The sequence below is a fragment of the Phodopus roborovskii genome, unplaced genomic scaffold, assembly GCF_943737965.1.
Source record: "Phodopus roborovskii unplaced genomic scaffold, PHOROB, whole genome shotgun sequence".
NCBI classification, from domain to species: Eukaryota; Metazoa; Chordata; class Mammalia; order Rodentia; family Cricetidae; genus Phodopus; species Phodopus roborovskii.
Window position 1 is genome coordinate 12,140,636 of NW_026126408.1, and position 20,027 is coordinate 12,160,662.

The following is a 20,027-nucleotide window of genomic DNA, read 5'->3' on the forward strand; positions in this document are numbered from 1 at the left end:
TCTCAATTCAGTGGCAGGGCTGTCATCCAACATGTGTAGACCCTGACCCTTCAATCTCCGATGCTATAAAAATAAAACACTTGCTTTTGGGATAGTGTCTTGCAATGTAGCCCAGGCTGGCCTGTTACTTTTTACAGTCTCCCTGCCTCAGCCTCCTAGAGGGCTGAATGTGAACCACCATGTCTGGGTAAAAGGGTTTTTAATTCTTCTTTCTCCTCCTCTTCCTCCTCCTCTTCTTGTAGGGCTTTACAGTTTTTATTTTAATTAATTAATTTAGAGACAGGGCTTCATCTGTAGCCCAAGATGACTTGGAACTGACTATGTAGTCTGAGTGCTGTGATTACAAGGGTGGCTTTTTTTTGGTTGTTTGTTTTGTTTTGTTTTGTCATGTGTGTCCTGTCCCCGAGGCTCCCTCCCACCTACCACTTGCTGGGCTGGGCAAGCCCTTTACCACTGGGCTGCATCACAAGCCCCACTCACTGTTTTAATTCTTTTTTGGTGGTGGTGGTAGAGGGAAGTGTTAAGACAGGGTTTCTCTGTGTAATCCTGGCTGACCTGAAACTCACTCTGTACACCAGGCTGGCCTCAAACTCAGAGATCCACCTACCTCTGCCTCCTGAGTGCTGGGATTAAAGGGGTTCACCACCAACACCCGACAGATGGTTTTATTTTTTGATGAAGACCTTTACACGTATGGCGTGTGCTCGAGTGCCACTGTAGTATGTGAGTATGTGAAGGTCAGAGGCAACTTGTCAGAACTGGTTTTCTTTCCACAGTGTGGATCCAAAGGATTGAACTCAGGTGGTCAGTCTCCTAGGCAAGAGACGTCACCTGCTGAGCCTGCTCTCCTACCCCAGGAACATTACTTTTGTTGGCAAGGGGACATGCTGTGCCTAACGAATAATGTTGTTCAGCTTTGAGAGAGTGGTGGTGTTCTAGGCTCCTTCCCCCAAACCATTCTGCTCCTGGCTGCTGGAGACGCTGCTGCTGATGTTCGTACTTGGGTTCACGCTTCAAAAAACAAGAACAAACAAAATCCGCAGTGGGCTTTACACTCACTCTACACTCTGCTTGAGGAAAGGAAGCCACCATCCTTAGATAGAGCACAATGCTTTTCATGTAGCAGGGGGAGTTTTCATTTTAGAAATATTAATTTAGTCAGTGGATGATGACTTGGTCATTCGAGTCAGAAAGTGATACAGGTCGGTCCCACTTGTTCCAGAAGAGCTGCGCGCGCAGCCTGCTCCAGCTGTAGGTCAGGTGACTGCCTTCCCCTGGCAACGGCTTGTTCCTAGCAACAGGGCTGCGGGTCCAGGTGGAGCTGCCGGTGGGCAGGAGGCCACTGCCATGAATCCGTCAGGAAACCTTGGGGTCATAGAGCAGAATGGCGAAGAACACTTGGTCACCACGATTCACGGGCCCTCGGTGCATTCGGATAACCCGCAGGAGCGCATCCAAGCTCGGCGACTGCGCATTGCTGCCAGACAGGAAGCCCGGAGGCGGTGAGCAGTGATGGAGGGTGGTGGTATGGTGGGGATTCCTGACCACGGGGCGGGACCTGGGGCTGGCTGGGTGGGAGCCCTGCAGTGAGGAGTGGGTGTGCTCAAAGTTTGAGCAGGAAACGTTTTCTTCCAGAATATTCAAGCAGTGAGTTTTGGGACAGCTAGGCGTGTTGGCTCATGCCTTTAATCTCCCAGTACTGGAGAGTCAGAGACAGGCAGATAGATCTCTTTGAGGTCAAGGATAGCTTGGTCTACATAGTAAGGCCCTGTCTCCTGAAAATAAAATAAAATAATAAAAGTAAAATAAACGCTTTCATTTCAATTAGTGGCCACACTCACTGAACCCCTGTTCATGCTTGCTAATCTACTGTAGCAAAGATCAGGACAACTACTTGTTTGTGCTTGCAGGAATTGATAATGATTTTCTAAAATCCATCCAGGTATTTTGAGTGCCAGACCAGTGAGTTAGGAAGTGTGAAGCGGGCCACCAAGTCTTTATTAGCTTAGGCACAGTCGAAGGGACATCCACACTGTGAGAGCTCTTACCCAGACCTAATGTGGCAGCTCTTCAACTTCTAAGTAGTTTATCAGTTTTAGTTTTGGTGAGCAGAAAAATGGCCACTGGCTGAGTGTACAGATCCAGCAGAAGCATAAAATGTTGGTGCCTGCGTGTCTTCATCCTGGTTGGGTGAGGCCATGGTGATGGTTTGCATCTCTAGGTGTCAGTGGCAATTCAAATCTTGTTTTAATAGTCCTAAAACTGTCTGGGTATCCCTCTTTCTTCACCATCCGTCCTTTGGGGAGGGGCTATAGGCATCATTACAGTACATATTTGCCATTTGTTCCTGTTCTTCCTCCTGGAACCCTGCCACCTCCACCTCTTTAGTTAATAGGTCTGTTGTAATTGGTATTGGTTCAGGGACTGGGCATTCTCGGTGTGTCTGTTGCTGCTTTCCTTGGTGGACAGATGACCTGGACTCTTGTCTGACCTTCTGTTTGGCTCCAAATCATGCCAAATTTAACCATCTCCAAAACTGTCTGTAGATCATGCTCTGGCTTTGACAATGATACGGGGGATTTGGTGACTTATGAGACAAAAGTTCCCTCAGGAAGTTTATACTCTAATGAGGGAGGGAGGACAGATTACAGTGGACCAGGGGAATAGGTAGCACCTTGTGAGCTGTGACAAGAACAGTAAGAGAGAAAGGAAGACAACGGACATGGGACGTAACGACAGGCAGCTAGAAACCTGAAGCCGAGAAAGCACCCACTGGGGCATTCAGTGGATTGATAGGGGTGTATGATAATGCCTCAACAAAATAAAGGCTACTTTTTCAGTGGGAAGGGCAGCACTTTCACCTTCAAATTGCTCTGCTCACTGTTTGGGCAGCAGTGTAAAGGGGCCAGCAGCGTAACCAAGGAGACAAGGTAGGAAGGAGGCAGGTATTCTGGTTCTGGGTGACTGGGATCGGCCTGGACTCTGTGGGTGGGTTAGAGAGAAGCAGTTGGAACTGATGGACGCTCCTGATTGGCTGTTTGAGCAGAAGACAGTGAAGCATGGAGGACAGCAGGTGGCGGTGTCTGGAACTAGGGTGATGGTGGCAAGACGCTGGTGGGACAGCGAGGCAGGGCGTTAACGATTGGGTTTGGAACACGTGAAGCAAAGTTGGACACTGTAAGATATTAAAATTGAGACTTCCTTTAGGCATTTGGAAATGGGTCTCAGATTGAGGAGAGAATTGTCTTTTAGTAATCTTTAGTAGCCAAAGAATCAGCCCACAGAAACGGCCCATGTAGATCATAATTCGGAGGTCCTTGTCCCGGTGCTATCAGCTCTCTTTGTTAATGTAAACATAATGTATGCGTAATGTAAACATACTCTAAACATAATGCATTTGTTATACCTTTGGGGTACAGAAGTTGAGAAAGGATCTGACTTGTAAATATATAGACCAGGGTGATCTCTCTTTCTCCCCCCCTTTTTTGAGATGGGGTTTCTCTGTGTAGCCTTGGCTGTTCTGGAACTCACTCTGTAGACCAGGTTGACCTCAATCTCAGAGGACCGCCTGTCTCTGATTTCCAGGGGCTGGGATTAAAGACTTGCACTACTACCTCCCGGTATAGACTAGGGTGATCTTGAACTCTCTGAAAGTTGCCTGTCTCAGCCTCCCAAGTACTGGAGACACTGGGTGCTACCACATCAGGCATATTAGTCATAATATTAAAATTTTTTTCTGCTTTATAGTAATACTATATTTCAAGTCTCTAAGTGATTGGGTATTTGGAGTGAAATAATTCTAAATGGTCTTTATTGTCTCTGAGTTGGGGGAATTTGAATGTTCACATACTTGTATGTATGTGTAACTAAAATCTCTTCTGAGATTCTAGTTTTATTCTCCCTTGCCTCAACAAGGCAGAAAGCAAGATCCAGCTTCTGAAAGTTGTTCTCTGACCCACATGTGTGCCATGGCTTAAGCTTAAGTACACACACACACACACACACACACACACACACACACACACGAATAGATAAATGATATTAAAAAAAAAAGATAGTTGTCAGCCAGGCAGTGGTGACACACGCCTTCAATCCCAGCACTAGGGAGGCAGAGGCAGGTGGATCTCTGTGAGTTTGATGCCAGCCTGATCTACATGAATGAGTTCCAGGATAGTCAGGGATACACAGAAAAACCCTTTGTCGAAAAACAGAAAAAAAAAAAAACAAACGGAAAATAAAAGAAATAGTTGCCATCAATGTGGTGGCACATGTCTACAATCCTAGCACTCAGGAGGCAGAGGCAAGTCGTTATCTCTGAGTTTAGGGCCAGCTTTGTCAAAATAGGGAGTTCCAGGCCAGCTAGGGCTACATAGTGAGACCCTGTGTCAAAACAAAACAAGAAAGAGGCCCGGAGAAACGGCTCAGCAGTCAAGCTCTTCTTTCAGAGGACCTGGGTGATTAACACCCCATGGCAGCTCACAACTGTCTCTAACACCAGTTCCAGGGGATCCACTGCTCTCTTCTGGCTTCTGTGGGCAGTAGGCAGGCACATGGTACACAGACATACCTGCAGGCAAAACACCTTTAACATAAAATAATAATCATAAAGAAACTCTTCAGCATAATGAAGGAAGTAGGCCTACTCCAGCTAAGGTGTAGCTCAGTGATCAATCATGTGCCAATTCCCAGCACAAAGGGAAGAAAGGGAGTGGAGAGGAGAGCAAGGGAAGGGAAAGAAAAGGAGAAAAGGAAGGAACAGAGGAAGAGAGGGAGTGAGGGTCCATGCAAAGTAGAGAAGTGCCTACAAGCTTCCACAGTGCAGATGAGCCTGGGGTTGTGGTACATGCCAGTAACTTCAATACTTAGGAAGCAGAAGCAGATGCATCAAGAGTTCCCAGCCATCCTGAGCTACATAAGGAGAATCTATCACAGAGAAACCAACCAACAAAATAAAACAGGACAGCAGAGTATGACCATGCCTAGCTTCCTATGGATGCTGGAGGCTGGAGGTTTGAACTCAGGTCCTCAGTGTTTCTATTTTCCCAGCCCCTGGTGGATGGTTTTTGTGTTTAGATTTATTTAATTTTACTTTATGTTATATGATGGCTTTGTCTGCATGAATGTGTATGTACCACACGCATGCCTTGTGCCTGAGGAGATCAGCAGAGGGTGTCGAATCCTTAGAACTAGCGTTGTGGCTGATTTCAAGGCAGGTGGGTGCTGAGATCTGAAGCCAGGTCCTCTATGAGAGCTGTTATGCCCAGATCATGGAATCCCCCCCCCTCAAATAAATCCCATATGTAAAGGCAAAGAGCCTTTATTCAAGTTTGAACTTGGACCCTCCGTGTGACCAATGTATTGGCATGATCAGAGAGCCTCGAGCTCAGTTGGGGTGGAGTTTTATCATAGCAGAGGTTGGAATGAGGGATTGTTAAGATTCAGGACCCTGATTGACTGACATTTGTCTAGGGGTGTCTTGGTGAAAGGGGATGGGTGTGTGCTGGGCTAAGGGACATCTGATGATCCTATCTACAATGGTTGGAACATTAGGTATTTTCCCGTTAGGTCTGTTTCTGAGTGGTGCCTGGGTGGTCTCAGTTTATGATCTTTCCTGGAACCAGGTATTGCCTTCATGGATGGGCCAGACAAGAACAAGTGTTCTTAGCCACTGAGCCATCTCTCCAGCCCTGTATTGTGTGCTTTGAACTCACCTCTGTTTCAAGGGCCGATTGACTAGTGTGGTCAGTGGCCACCATATTAGTCAGCTCAGTGCCCAGGATGTCAAAACAGATGAATTAAAGCAGCAAAGGGTTGAAATAGAAACTTGGTGAGAGTTTGTAGCAGTCACTTTCCTTTCTGAACCCCTGATCTTTGTTCCAGGAATTAGCTGTAAGTATTTAGACAGAGTTGGTTATTAATTAAATGACTGATAGCCAATGTAGGATGCTTGAGGTGGGCCTGGGGAATGTAGGTAAATTAGCCTGGCAATGTCCTAGATGAAGGGAACAATTAGTGTTCTTTCCAGAAAGCAAAGGGTGAATTCAAATAAGGAAACTGAGCGGAAGGACTGTTGAGAAGGATTTGGATAAGACTCAGAGCCCAGTGGGGACTCTAAGCTTTCTTATCTCAAAAATGGGCAGCGGTGGACTTTGAACAGAGTGGGTGGAGCTGAGGCCAATGAAGGGATCTCCTTGTTTCCTAATGAATGCTGGAATCCTGACAGCTTCCTTCTTAAAGCCACTCACCCTTATGAAGGCTTGTGCCTTGGGAGTGAGGGAGGCCTTTTGGTAGTAAGCAGCATGGGGGGGGGGGGTGGCAAGCTATTTGCCTGCTGCCTCCTTGGAGAATCCCAAACCCTTGTCTCTTTCCCCTCTCCTCCCTCCAAGGTCACTGTGGGTTCCAGGGTCTTTTGAAGGTCTGGGGAAGAACATTGTAAAAATGGACAATAATGCATAGTACTCCCTCTAAGAGCTGAGCCATCTCTCCAGGCCCTAAGTGTCTGTTTTATGCCATTTGTAAACTTTATGCAGTAACTAGGTTAAAAAAAAAAAAAAAAAAAAAAGAAGAGGAGGAAGGAGAAGAAAGAGGAGGAAAATGAGGAGAAGGAGGGGGAGGAGGAGGAAAAGTCCTCACAAACTGGATTCCCTTTTCTTAAGTCATTGCTTTCTTCTGTTTGTCATATTGCCAGCAGTGGCAGGAATGTGGACACAGCCCCACTCTGTGGCTCAGAGTCAGCCTAATACCAAGAGTGCTCTGCTTTCCATGTTACTTGACCTTACACCTATCCTTCTCTGAGCTACTAAGTAGCTCTTTCTGTTGCTGTTGTGTAAGCTACTTCAGTCGGCTGCGGCTGCTGGGACTGGAGAGGTGGCTGACATACCACTGTTGCAGAGGACCAGCGGTTGGCTCCCAGCATCCACATTGGGTATTCCATGACTGCCTGAAACTCCAGCTCCAGGGGATTCACCACCCTCTCCTGGACTCTGTGGGCACTGTCACAATAACCCCCCCCCCCCCCCGCCACACACACACATGTACATCATTTAAAAATAAAGAAGTCAACTGCTGTTATACCTGAGACTGTTTCATGTTCCCATTGATGTAACAGCAGCTATCACTGTGTCTCTGTATTCATGTCCCCGTGAAAACTTAAGAAAATTAGTAATGAGGGCTAGTAGGAGAGTAAACAAATTTCACATTTTGGTCAATTTTACCAAACTGTCCTTTATGCCCAGATTGTTACACATTGTGTAAATGGTACCTGTATTTTCAACCTTTTAAAATCTTTTCTACTCTGATGTGAGAATAGGGATGTGTGCTGGACAGTTTTACGTCAACTTGACACGTGCTACACTCTTTTGAGAGGAGGGAACCTCAAGAGAAAATGCCTCCATGAGATCCAGCTGCAGGCCAGCCTGTAGGGTATTTTCTTAATGATTGATGGGGGAGGGACCAGCCCATTGTGGTTGGGTCATCCCAGGTTGGTGGTCCTGGCTTCTATAAGAAAGCAGACTGAGGACTGGAGAGGTGGTTCAGTGGTTAAGAACACTAGCTGGTCTTCCAGAGGTCCTGAATTCAATTCCCAGAAATCATATAATGGCTCACAACCATCTGTAATGAGATTTGGTGCCCCCTTCTGGCGTGAAGGCATACATGCAGACAGAACACTGTATATATAATAAACAAACCTTTAAAAAGTAGAAAATATTAAGAAAGGAAGAAAGGAGGGAAGGAAGGGAGGAAGGAAGAAGGAAAGCAGATTGAGCAAGCCATGGGGACAGGCAGTAGGCAGCACCCCTCCATGGCCTCTGCATCAGCTCCTGCCTCCAGGTTCCTGCCCAATCTCCTTTAATGATGAACAGTGACATAGAAATTTAAGCCAAATAAACCCTTTCCTCCCCCAGTTTGCTTTTTGGTTATAGTGTTTCATCCCAGCAATAGGAACCCTAACTAAGACAGGATGTAACTGGATTGCTAGGGTTCTGTACTGAGGGGTTCCAAAGGTCCAGGCCCAGCTATGCATTGGAAAGGTCAACTGACAGGAGCAATGGTAAAGGCAGGAAAGGAATTTTCTCTTAATGTGACCACACTGTAGAGTAAATGGCTGGTTTTGTTCTCAACAAAGACCATACCTTGTAGGCCTGTTCCCTCCTGGGGAACCCCAGGTGAAGCCTACAGGAATAATTCAGAGAAAGGGAAAGTCAGAAAGGTGAAAGGTGGCATCGGCTGGTACCCACAGCTGCTAATTACCATGTGGACAAATGTCACAAGAGGAGATGCCAGCTACCAGGCACCATCTTGGTGATTTTTCCTCATAGTTCACAACAGACAAAGATCCCAACCAGGGATGGTGGGTGGTGATTCTCCCATGGTAGCTATGTCAAGACAGACTCCATATATGGTCCAGATACCCATCTCCCAGGTGATTCCAGGTTCTGGAAACTGACAATTCCAACCATCAGGGCGATTTATAGCACTCAAGTCTTGTTCACCTGACTAGATTTATTCAAAGACAAACTGGATGTGCCAAGGTTCTCCATTCTCCTACATTTGCTCCTAGTGTGGGGTTTTGTTGCTTTTCATTTTTTTTTTTTTTTTTTTTTTTGAGACAGGGTTTCCACTGTGTAGGCCAGGCTGGCCTTGCATTTAGATTAAATTTAGGATTAAAGGCAGGTGCCACCACAGCCTGTTTGTGTGTGTGTGTGTGTGTGTGTGTGTGTGTGTGTGTGTGTGTGTGTGTCAGGGTCTCTATATAGCTCTGGCTCTGGATGTCCTAGAACTCACTATGTAAATACTTCCAGCATTTTTATTATAATTGTGTATATGGTGATTCTGGGAATCAAACCTAGGGCTTTACTTATGTTAGGTAAGATATGTCTCTAGTTCTTAGAATTTTATTATTTAAAAGTTTATCTAAGTCTGGCATAATGATGCATGTCTGCAATCCCAGCACTTGGGATTAGAGACAGGTAGGTCTCTTCAAGTTCAAGGCTAGCCTGGGACAGCTAGGGGTACATAGTGAGACCCTGTGTCCCCCCCAAAAAAAATCCAAGTGGGCTGTTTTATCAGTAGACTAAGCACTTAAAGACAGCATGACCCTCAGGGCCCGGCTTTGATCTCTCTGCCACAGGGAGGCCCTTGGAGAGTATCTGGACGGAAAGAAGGAGAGTGTGGAAGACCAAAGCAGAAGCTACAAACAGAAAGAGGAGAGCAGACTGGTACGAGCTGGCGACAGCGGAGCCCTTAGCTTGGTCTTCCCTGACTGCAGGCAGAAACTGCGCCTCTCTCCCTAGATGGGGCTGACCTGGAGTCTGTCCACCTGGGGGGTTCCCTAGGAGTGAGCTCTCAGATTGTGGTGGGTTCTTGTCAGGAAATGTGACATGTATCTGTGGGAACAGCATCCAGGAGACTGAGGCAGGAGGATTGCTATGTGTTTAAGATGGGCCTAGGATATAGTATGAGTCTCTCTTAAAAACAAACAAACTGAAATGGGATGGCTCAGTGTTTCAAGTGTCGTGTCCAAAGCACAAGGGTTGGAGCTCAGATCCCGAGACCCCATGCTAGTGCTGAGCGGGCAGGGCAGTACAGACCAGAGATCCTAAAGCAATGGCTTGGAATTTGCTGTGTAGAGCAGCTTGGCCTTAAAATAAGATCTACCTGCCTCAACCTCCTGAGTTCCAGGATTAAAGGCATGCAATACCACACCTAGCCTTAATTTTTTAAATGTAAAATTACATTTTATTTATTCATGTGGCCAGGGTGTCATATGCCATGGTGCATGTGGCAGTCAGAGGAAAATTTGTGGGAGTCTGTTCTACAGTGTAGGTTTTGGGGGTTGAACTCAAGTGATCTGGTTTGGCAGCAAGAACCTTTACTCACTGAGCTGTGTCATCAGCCCTCCAAACTCTTTACACAATGTTCTAGCTTAACAGCTTCTCCTTGTTTTTCAGAAATTGACTAAACTCCTACTCTGTGGTACTGAGTTGGTGACAAATATCCAGGTGGCTACAGACATCAGAGAGATCCATAGGAGAGTCGAAGAAGAGGAGATGAAGCGTCAGCGGTGAGGGAGGCATCAACTGCGCTTCCGTACTGCCAACGTGTGCCAGTTCTTAGGTTCCGAGTCCTAGGAATGAAAATCTGTCCTACTTTGTCTCATGAAACCTCCTTTCTGCTCCTCATGAATCACCTTCTTTTTTCCCCACCCCATGTCTCCCCCCTCCCTTCCTCAAGTGTTCCCAAACTGTGTGGGCATGAAAGGGTACACCTGTCCCTTCCTCTGATTAACACGGAACACTCAACCATAATTTGTTCTAGAATTGAGATGAAGGTAAAGAACCGCAGGAAGACACGCAAGGAAGCTTTAGGGTTTCTCTGCAGAGGTCAGAGGGAAATCAGCAGGCTTTTAGGTTGGGCTGGAAAGGCTAAGTAGAGTTTCAGCTGTTGAGTAGGCATTTTAGGCAGAGGCATGCAATCTCAAAATGTGCTTGGGAGTGGCAGGTGACTCAGATGGTGCCAGCAGCCTCTGGAATGACTCTTACAGGTGTACCTTGTTGAGTAGGCGTTGCTGACGAAGCAAATGATGACCACAGGGGCCACATTCACCTGAAGTCAATATCCACCTCTGCCAACAGATTTTTTTTCCTATGGCTCGACGGAAACCTGGGCTTCGAGTGCCCCCTAGTGTTCTCTCTGTAGAGGTGGCTAGGGCTCAGATAAAACAGCACATTGAGACAGTGTCCTTATACACTTCCTCTTCCGGGCTCCTCTGATGGTAGTAAAAACCCCAGGAAACAGCGTGACATTACAGGACCATTACCTGAAGTCATGCTGAAGGATGACATTACTGTGGCTGGCATTTAGAGGTGCCATTTCAAGGCAACATGATGGTGAAGATTTGGAGTGGAGAGGGGAGGGTAAAAAAAATCAACCCATTTAAATAATTGAATGACCAGACTCACAGGTAGCTCAGTGTTATGTACATATGCAGCAACATATTTTAGAAAAGAAAAATTGTAGTAGGTATTGTGACCTAGCTTGGATAGTGGAGGTATGCAATGTGATTATAGGATATTTTTGTTTGTGCTCTTTTTGGTGACATAGAGAGTTATAGGGATGGTGTGGTCCTAGCCACCATATTCAGAATAGCTACTGCCTCAGCTCTGATGCCAGTTTCTCTACTGCTCCTCAACCCCAACAGGGCCTCTGGCATTTCTAAAAGGCGCTCCTGGTTTTGTTACTGGTGATGGAAGGGGAGTGACCAGCCACTGAGGCTGTGGTGTTCATGAAAGCACACATAAGGCTTTAAGAGTTGGGTGTGATGTCATGCCTGTGTTCATCTCAGCAGTTGGAAAGATGAGGCAGGAGCATAACCTCACTTTTGAAGCCACTCAGGAATACCTATTGAGTTCCAGGCCAGCCTGGGCTACATCCAAGACACTCAACAAAAAGAATTTAGGTACTACTTGTGAGGTGGCTGGCATGTACTGAGTCCCCAAATAGTGTGTCATTTTATTAATCCCAGCAATGGGTACACAAAGGTCAGTCAACAAGGTAGATATTTCATTGTCTGCATTGTCCAGAGGGAGGAGCATGAGGCTTGCGGAGGTCAAGTGGCTTGAGTCCACTCACTGTAAGGTCAGGGTCTGAATCTAAGCTGTTTGCAATAATTCTAAGTGTGTCTTCACCTCACCCAGCCCAGTTGGCCTGATGCAAATGCACGGGCAGGTTTAGCATTGGCTTGTTTTTAAATCAGGGTTGGCGTTTATGAAGAAGAGGTTTTGTCTTTGTCACTGGTCTTGATGCTTGGGCAAAAGACCTGACCAGATGAGCTTAGAGAAGGGAGGGCTCACTTTGGGGTTACAGTTCATCGTGCAGGGATGTCATGTCAGCAGGAGCTTGAGGCAGCTAGCTGGTCACGCTATGGCCGAAGCCAAGAGCTAGAGAAAGATGACTGCTGGTGCTCATCAGCTTCTCCTTTCGAGTTAGCCCTGGACTCCAACCCTCTAACCTGTGCACTGGTGCTGCCCACCTTAGTTGACTTAATCCACACACCCTCACAGACATGCCCAGAGGTTTGTTTCTATGGTGATTCTAACCCCATCAGGCTGACAAACAATATTAACCATCACAGATTTCAATGTAGATGGAATCATGGAGAGTGGGGAGAGGCATGTGCACCATCGCATGGGTTGTCAAGAGACAAACTTCTTGTTGGTCTGTCTGTCTTGACAGGTGCTTGATGTAAGTTTCTTGGGGTGAAGCATTAAATGAAAAGAAAAGGTGTGGAAATGGCTCAGTTGGTAAGGATGCTTGCCTCAAAAACTGAGTTCATCTCTGGGGTCCACATGGTGGAATCTGAGAACTGACTTCTTCAGGTTGTCCTCTGTTCTCTATACACAGGCTGTGGGGCACATGTCTGCCGACACACATATGTGCATGTACACACACATACACAAATACACTAAATAAATAAAGTGCAGTACAACATTAAGCTAGAAATAGTTTCCCCAGAGTTTGGTTTGGCTTTGGGTGAACATCTGAGGGAAGAGCCTGGACCATGAAGCCTGTGTCATTCTCTTAGGAGAAGCTGCCCTGCTCCTCTGGGAGGCAGGATCTAGAGCACCCAGCATGCTTCTATTTGCAGACTCGAGAAGCTGGAGAATGAAGTTAAGACCAGCCAGGACAAATTTGACGAAATCACGGCCAAGTGGGAGGAAGGCAGACAAAAGCGGATTCCCCAGGAACTGTGGGAAATGCTCAACACCCAGCAGGTGCACTGTGCTGGCCTCATAGAAGACAAGAACAAGCTGATCAGCGAGCTGCAACAGGCAAGGGGCTGCAGCAGGCAAGGGATGGGCTTCCATCCCGGCCAAGGGGGCATGGCCTGCTGGTTCTTGGCTTTTCCTGCCTTACATTATCATCAAGCCTGTGACAATTCAAGCCAGTAATGGTGATATACACCTGGAATCTCAGCACTTACATGGCTGATGGAGGATAGCAAGCCCAAGGCTAGATGGGCTACAGCAGTGAGATGATGTTGAGGGGGAAAGAAAGAAATGCACTTGATTGTATTTTTATGATAAGTTGAAGCTCCGTGGGTGTTATTCGAGCCAGCTCTCTCGGGAAGATGGTCCTGTTCAGCTGACTCATCTATGTGGTCTGCTTTACTCTGTTGACAATTTCTTTAAACACTCAGAAGCTTTTGAGGTTGGCACAGTCCCATTTGTCTACTTTTGATTTTGTTCCCACTGCAAATCTACTCTCCCAAGGCTTTTCCCATTTTTTCCCAGGTATTGCTGTTTTAGGCTTTGCTTTTAAGTTTTTATTCTGAGTTAATGTTTTATGACATTAGGCGAGAGAGAGAGAGCACTATTTTATATTTTACATGTGAACTGTCCAGCTATTTCAATAGTGCTTCTTATCCACCCCCACCTTTTTTAAATATTTTTTTCCAAGACAGGGTTTCTAAACACTTTGTAGATGAGGCTGGCCTCGAACTTACTGAGATCTGCTTGCTTCTGTGCTGGGACAAAATGTGTGAACCACCACCCCCTGGCTCCTTTTTTTTTTTTTTTTTTTTTTTTTTTTAACATACGCAGTTTCTGGGCACAGTCTTACAGTTCTGGTTGGCTTTGTAAGCAGTCTGTAATTGAGAATGACCTTGAGGTACTGGGTTACAGGCATGTGCCACTAATCCGGACTTGTGTGGTGTTATGGACCAAATGAAGGCCGACCAAATGAATGCTAAGTGAGCACTCTACCACCTGAGCTAGAGCTCTGGCTCCAGTAACATCGAGAGGACTCTCACCATGGTATGGGCATGTTGAGGTTGGGCTGTAGCTCAGTGGTAGAGTGCTTGCCTAGCGCAAAGCTGTACCCTGCACTGCCTGCCTCTGCCTTCCAAGTGCTGGGATTTAAAGACGTACCCCACTGAATAGGCCTTTTCTTTTGGGCCATGGCCCATATCCCAAATCATGACACAGAGACTTACTAGTTTTGAATGCTCAGCCTAACTCAGGCTCATTTCCGGCTAGCTCTTTTAACCTAATTAACCTGTTTCTCTTTGTCTACCTTTGCCTCGGGAGGGAGGTTACTTCTCTCTCCTTCTGTATATCTTACTTTCACTGCTTCGTGTGCCTGCTGGCTGGGGATTCCTGGCTTCTGACCCCAGGCATCCCCCCCCTTCTCTCCTTATCCTTCTTTCACTCTGTGCTGTCCTCCCCCCTCTATCTTTCTCTCTCTCTCCTCTCCCTCATTCTTTCTCCCTCCCTCTCCCTCTCACCTAGATGTCTTCTCCTACTTATTCTCTCTGCCTGGCAACCTGCCCCCATCCTTTCTCCTGCCTAGCTATTGGCCATTCAGCTCTTTATTAGACCAATCTGGTGCCGTAGACAGGCAAGGAGAAACAGATGCCATACATCATTACATAATTAAACATACATCCTTAGAGTGTTAAACAAATGCAATGTAAACAAAAGTAACACGCCTTTGCACAGTTAAAGTAATGGTCTGTAGCGTAATCAAATGTAACACATCTTTGCATAGTTAAAATAATATTCTATAACACACCACCACTCCTGAATTCCTTTTCTTTTTCTTTTTTTTTAAGCCAAGTGTTGCTATTTAGGCCAGGCCAGCCTTGAACCCACTATGAAACCTAGAGTGGCCTTGAACCAAGGCTGATTTACACTCACAATCCTCCCATCTTTAGGCAGTGCCATCAAGCCTGCCTTAGGTCCCAGTGTTTACAGATTTGGATGGGAGGTAGTGGGTGGTTATGATTGGAAGCTCTTGCTTCTGCCTCTGTTTCTGGCTGACTTATGCCTGTGTCCTTCTCAAGGAGTTGAAAATAAAAGATGACCAGTACGTCAAGGACTTGAAGAAACAGTCGGACGACATCAGCCTGCTTTTAGAGAGGATGGAGGAGCAAGTGAAGAATGTGATGAAGAACTTCCGGCAGGAGCTCATCCACATCGAGGTGAGGGCCGTGGGGACTCTGGGAGGGTGGCTGCCCCTGTCCTGACAGCCTACATCGAGGCTCCAGTGGCTCTGACCTCTGATTTTAGGGTTTGTTTGCTCATTTGTTCATTATTCAACAAGTAATAGTCAAGCATTTAGCATATGGCAGACACTGCTCCAGGAGCAGGCCAGACAGCCATGGACAAAACAGAGACAGCTAGTACTAAACATGTAAATTCCTAGCCACATAATTAGGCTGGCACTAGAAAGTGCTGTGAAAGCAGCCAGGGTGGAGGATGTGCAGTCAGTTTTCTGTTGCCACCATGACAAGTACCTGAACCCTCCTGACTCTTGCTCGTTTCACTTAGTAATGCAAGGCCTTCCCAATCCACATGTTATCTTTGTAGCCATGGAAATGCTAGTCAAGTTTGTGGTACCTGCCAAGGTTTGCCCTGTGATGTCACCCAGGGCACTTCTTTTGCCCCTAGTACCGGTGCTCTGGTAGACTAAACTATAGCACTCTGGGTAAGCTTCCTGTCAGCATTTATGAGACATATGCACTTGCTAACTTCCATTCACATGGAATTTGGCAAGTCCATTTTTGTATGTAACTTCACCTATACGAATAGGCACTTCTGTGGTTACCTAAAGTTCTTTGGTACTGGTGTGACACCTCCCCTCCCGCCCCACCCCGCCCCGCCTTGCCCGCCTGCCCCTTGCAATGGAAGTGGACACCAGGACCTTTCCCCACCTTGGTTGTAGAAAGCCTTTGAGTTAGAACGACAAGAGCTGCTGTCCAGTAATAAGAAGAAATGGGAGCGAGCGCTGCAGGGTCACAATGCCAAGGAGGTAAAGCAGTGGCTGAGCAGGTGGGGTGGGGGGGTCTCCAGGGTGGGCCCGTGGGCAGTATTGGATGTGGCTGAGCCTTGGGTCTCAAGTACCTTGGGTGGAATGTGATGTGTGCGGCTCTCGCTCCTTTCTGTGCCTCATCATTAGTCAGTGTGGCTTTGAAGGCTGAGTGTGTCCAACAGGACTCCGCCATCTTCTCATTGTCTCTTCGGAATCCATTCATGATAGTATTTGTGGCCCAAGGAAGTGTTTGCCTTTTTCCTTTTTTTTCTTGAGGCAGAGGGTCTCATGTATCTTAGGGTGGCCACAAACTTTCTATATGGCCAGGGACCTTGGTCTTCTGCCCCAGTGCTGGAATCCTAGGTATACAATGTTACAACCCATGTCCAACCCAGGACTTCCTGTGTGTATGCTAGAAAAGCATTCTTTCCACTGAGCTACCCCAGTTCGGGAAACTTTCAAGGTGCAGTTCATTAAATATTGTTATTAATTGTTTGAGATAATCTCACTATGGTAGTCCTGGGTTGCCTGAAACTCAGTATGTAGAACAGGCTAGCCTTGAACTTGTGGACATACTTCTGCTTCGTGATTGTTGGGATTGCAGCTATATACAATTCAATTGTAGGACACATTTTTAAAAGTGTAGGAATATTGTACCACTTTATTTCATAGGTACAAAAAACAAAGAAGAGACATGACTAAGGCACATTACTATTGCTATTATTTTACACTGTAAAGGCTGGGTTATAGGGTGTATTTAACTTCTCTTGACAAAAATATTTTTTAAAAATTATTATTATTATTTATTATTTGGTAATTAGGTATGCGAGTGTGTGTGAATGTGTATAGGAGCCTTCAGAGCCAGAAGAGGTCATTAGATTTCTTGAAGCTGGAGTTGTGCTGACATGTAGCTGTGTGGGTGCTGGGAACATCGCTCTCTCCTAACAGCTGGGCTACCACTCGGCTCCTGCCTCTCTGTTGTTTCTACAATAAGAGCCCAGCCAGGACTCTGAGAGCTCAAAGCCTTGGAGCTTGGGTCTCTGAATGCCAGCAGACATCCCTGTCCAGACTCCTGGGCCCTGCACTGTGCCCTGCTTGTCAGGCTCTTGGAGGGTGGGGCTGGGAGGGAGGCTCCCGAATCTGAGAATCTCACCCTCTGCCTGCCCTTAGCTGGAGTACCTCATCAACCGCATGAAGAAGGTGGAGGACTACGAGAAGCAGCTCAACAAGCAGCGGGTCTGGGATTGTGAAGAATACAACACGATTAAGATCAAGCTAGAGCGGGATGTGCAGGTGAGAGATGGCTCCCCACCTCAGGACCAGGGCACCGTAGGTGACAAATGCCCGAGTGTCTATTAGCTACTACTCACAGTGTCTCAGAAGCAGCCACTCATTGTAGTATTTATCTTTTTTCTTTTTCTTTTTGGTGGGGGTGGGGCAGGGCAGGGCAGTTAGAGTTTTATGTAGCCTCAGCTGGTCTTGAACTCTGTGTAGCTAAGGATGATCTTGGACTCCCGATCTTCCTACGTCTATCTTCAAAGTGCTGGGACAGTTGTGAACCCACTGGGTGAGGGTTAGGAAAGGACACACAGGTCCTCTGCAGGAGCAGACAGTGCTCCTAACCAGCGAGCCAGATCTTTTCAGCCCCTTAGTTTAACTCTATTTATTTGTTTGTTTGTTTTTTCAAGACAGGGTTTCTCTGTAGCTTTGGAGCCATGAAGCCATCCTGTAGCCCTAGGTAGCTTTGAAATTGTGACATATTTGCCTCAGCCTCGGGCTGAGGTTGTAGGCCTATGCCACCAGGCCCAACTGGTCCATGCTCATTTAAAATTGTAAGCTCAGTTCTTACTAAGAGCTGCTGTTTTTAATACCAGGGTGTTAACCACAAAACATTGAGTATGTGCCAGGCACGGTGGCATTTAGTGCAGGGCTGGGGATGGAGCCAGGGATGTGATGATGCATGCCTGTAGTCCTAGAATCTATGAGGTGAAGGCAGAAGGATCAGCGGGCCATTGTTGGCTACAGAGTGAGTCGGAGGCCAGCCTAGGCTACATGAGACCATTCTAAAAAAAAAAAAAAAAAAAACAGCAAACAAGCAAACTGTACTTAATATATAGCAATCAAGGATAGCTGTGTTGGGACTGAATCCTGTGATGACTGACAGTGAGACATTGGTGAGAAAATTACAATAAGCATAAAGAGAAAAAACGAGTGACCAGCTATATAAATCATGTCACTGTGCCCTGCAGAGAGGGACTGTGGGAGACACAGGCTTCTGTGAGTGGTGTGGGATCCTTGGCTGCACTGCCAACAACCCCTGTGTGCCATTGCCTTTGAAACTCCAGTGGGAGCAGCCTTGCATCTGAGATCTGGTGAAACCCAAAGGCCTGGGGGCTGTTGCCGGGCACTTGGCACATTGGCAGTGCCCAAGGTATTGGCTCCTGGAATTGCTCTCAAGCAGAACAAGGAGCAAATGTTTGCCAGAGATGCAAATCAAAACAATCAGATGACGGTTGTTGTGGTTGGGTTGCCTGGGTCTGGTTGCTTTGGGGTTTTGCTTATAAAATCAGAATAGTTAACTTCTTCCAGATTGCAGAGGGGAAAACTGACTGGAGTCCTTGAGCTCCAAGGTTTGGGGAGTGCTATCCTGTGGAAAGCATGGGGTGGGGGGCTGGAAACCAGCACTGCAGACGCTGTGCTTCCCAGAGAGGACCGGAAGAGCCCCTTGCTGTCTCTAATTCTAAGTGCCTCTGGAGAGCATATTCTCTGTGTCCATACATGTTCATGTTACCCCATCCAGCATCAAATTTGTGTCTCCAACTTCTGTATTGAGAGCCACCTCACTGGTCCTTGGCCAGCCTCTGAGCACAAATGGCTTGGGTTCTGATCCAGATTTCTGGGTTATGTCCTGGAAGATGTCATGTTTGGAGCAGAGTGGGTGGTTTCCATCAAGGAGGAAGAATTGTCCTCTGGAGCCACATTGGACTGGCCCTCAGAAGCATTGTCAAGGCCATTGATTCTGCTCTGAGCATCTTCCATCAGTCCCTTTGGCTCTTGTTCAAATCAGAAATTTCAACATTAAATGCTAGATGTGGTAGGACATGTAGCTTCTGGCAGCTCTCTGCCCATCATTCCGGTGTCTTCTGTGAGGCTGGTCTACAAGGTATTCAGTGCTGGCAGTGAGAGGTGCAGTTGGGACTAACTCTCCACCAATGGATACAGAATCCTTGAATACAAGTTCCTTGAAAGGGATCTGTAGACTGGGGGAGGGACAGGAAAAAGGCTTTGGGGAGAACATGTGTGAAATCACCCCTTCCCAGGAGAGGAAGTGTCTGCTGCCTGCTGTGTTTGCCAACTCTTCTTAGCCTGTCTCTCTAATCTTCAAATAGTTAGCTGGGCTTTGGAGATGCCTCGGTCAGGAAAGTGATTGCTATGCATAAGATCCTGAGTTCAAATCCCTGGCACCCACATAAAAAGCTGGACATGGTAGCATGTCCCTGTAATTCCAGTGTCAGGGGGTTGGAGATAGGTGGACCCTCTGGGAATGGTGGTGCACATCTTTAATCCCAGCATTCAGGAGGCAGAGGCAGTCAGATCTGTATGAGTTCAAGGCCAGCCTTGTCTACAAAGTGAGTTCCAGGATAGTCAGGGCCCTGTCTTGAAAAACTAGAGTCAGTGAGCTCCAAGTTCAGTGTTTTAAACAAATAAGGCAGAGAGTAATTGAGATTAAAAAAATAAAATAACAAAACCACCTGATGTCAACCTCTGTCCTCCACACATGGCACTCACATGCATGCAGCCCTGCACACACATGTGAATACACATATATACCACATATTTGCAGACAGATTAACTAACAAATTGAAGATTTCAACATGTAGATCAGGCTGGCCCAGAACTCACAGTCCCACTACCTGGGCCTCTGGATGGCTCTGATTAAAGGCGTGCACCATGTGTCCAGCCTCTCTAATCATATACTACAAGTTGACACAGTAACCTTCTTCAGGGTGTGGGCACCCCTGCTTAGTGCCCTTCGCAGTCCCTCCTTGACTTTAGGATGCTGTTTTAACTCCCCATCTCGGTGAAGCTCAGCTGCACAGCCCACCTCATCTCTAGTCATTGCGCCTCGCGCCTTGCATCCTGAAGTGCTTGCGGTTTCTCCCGGCACCTCTCGCCCTTGCTTCTGTGTCTCCTGTGCCATTTCCTCTTTCCAGTGC

At 46.8% G+C, this 20,027-nt stretch overlaps 1 protein-coding gene across 1 annotated transcript in view; it reads left to right on the plus strand.

Annotated features, from left to right (window-relative positions):
• Positions 1-1,258: 1,258 nt before the first annotated feature.
• Positions 1,259-20,027, plus strand: part of Drc1 (dynein regulatory complex subunit 1) — a 28,794-nt gene continuing 10,025 nt past the window's right edge. Inside the window, exons 1-7 of the mRNA XM_051181747.1 lie at positions 1,259-1,502; positions 9,131-9,218; positions 9,951-10,063; positions 12,647-12,830; positions 14,843-14,980; positions 15,724-15,810; positions 16,981-17,103. Of these exons, the coding sequence (XP_051037704.1) occupies positions 1,348-1,502; positions 9,131-9,218; positions 9,951-10,063; positions 12,647-12,830; positions 14,843-14,980; positions 15,724-15,810; positions 16,981-17,103 (888 nt within the window). The 5' untranslated portion in view covers positions 1,259-1,347. The remainder of the gene's footprint in view (positions 1,503-9,130; positions 9,219-9,950; positions 10,064-12,646; positions 12,831-14,842; positions 14,981-15,723; positions 15,811-16,980; positions 17,104-20,027) is intronic.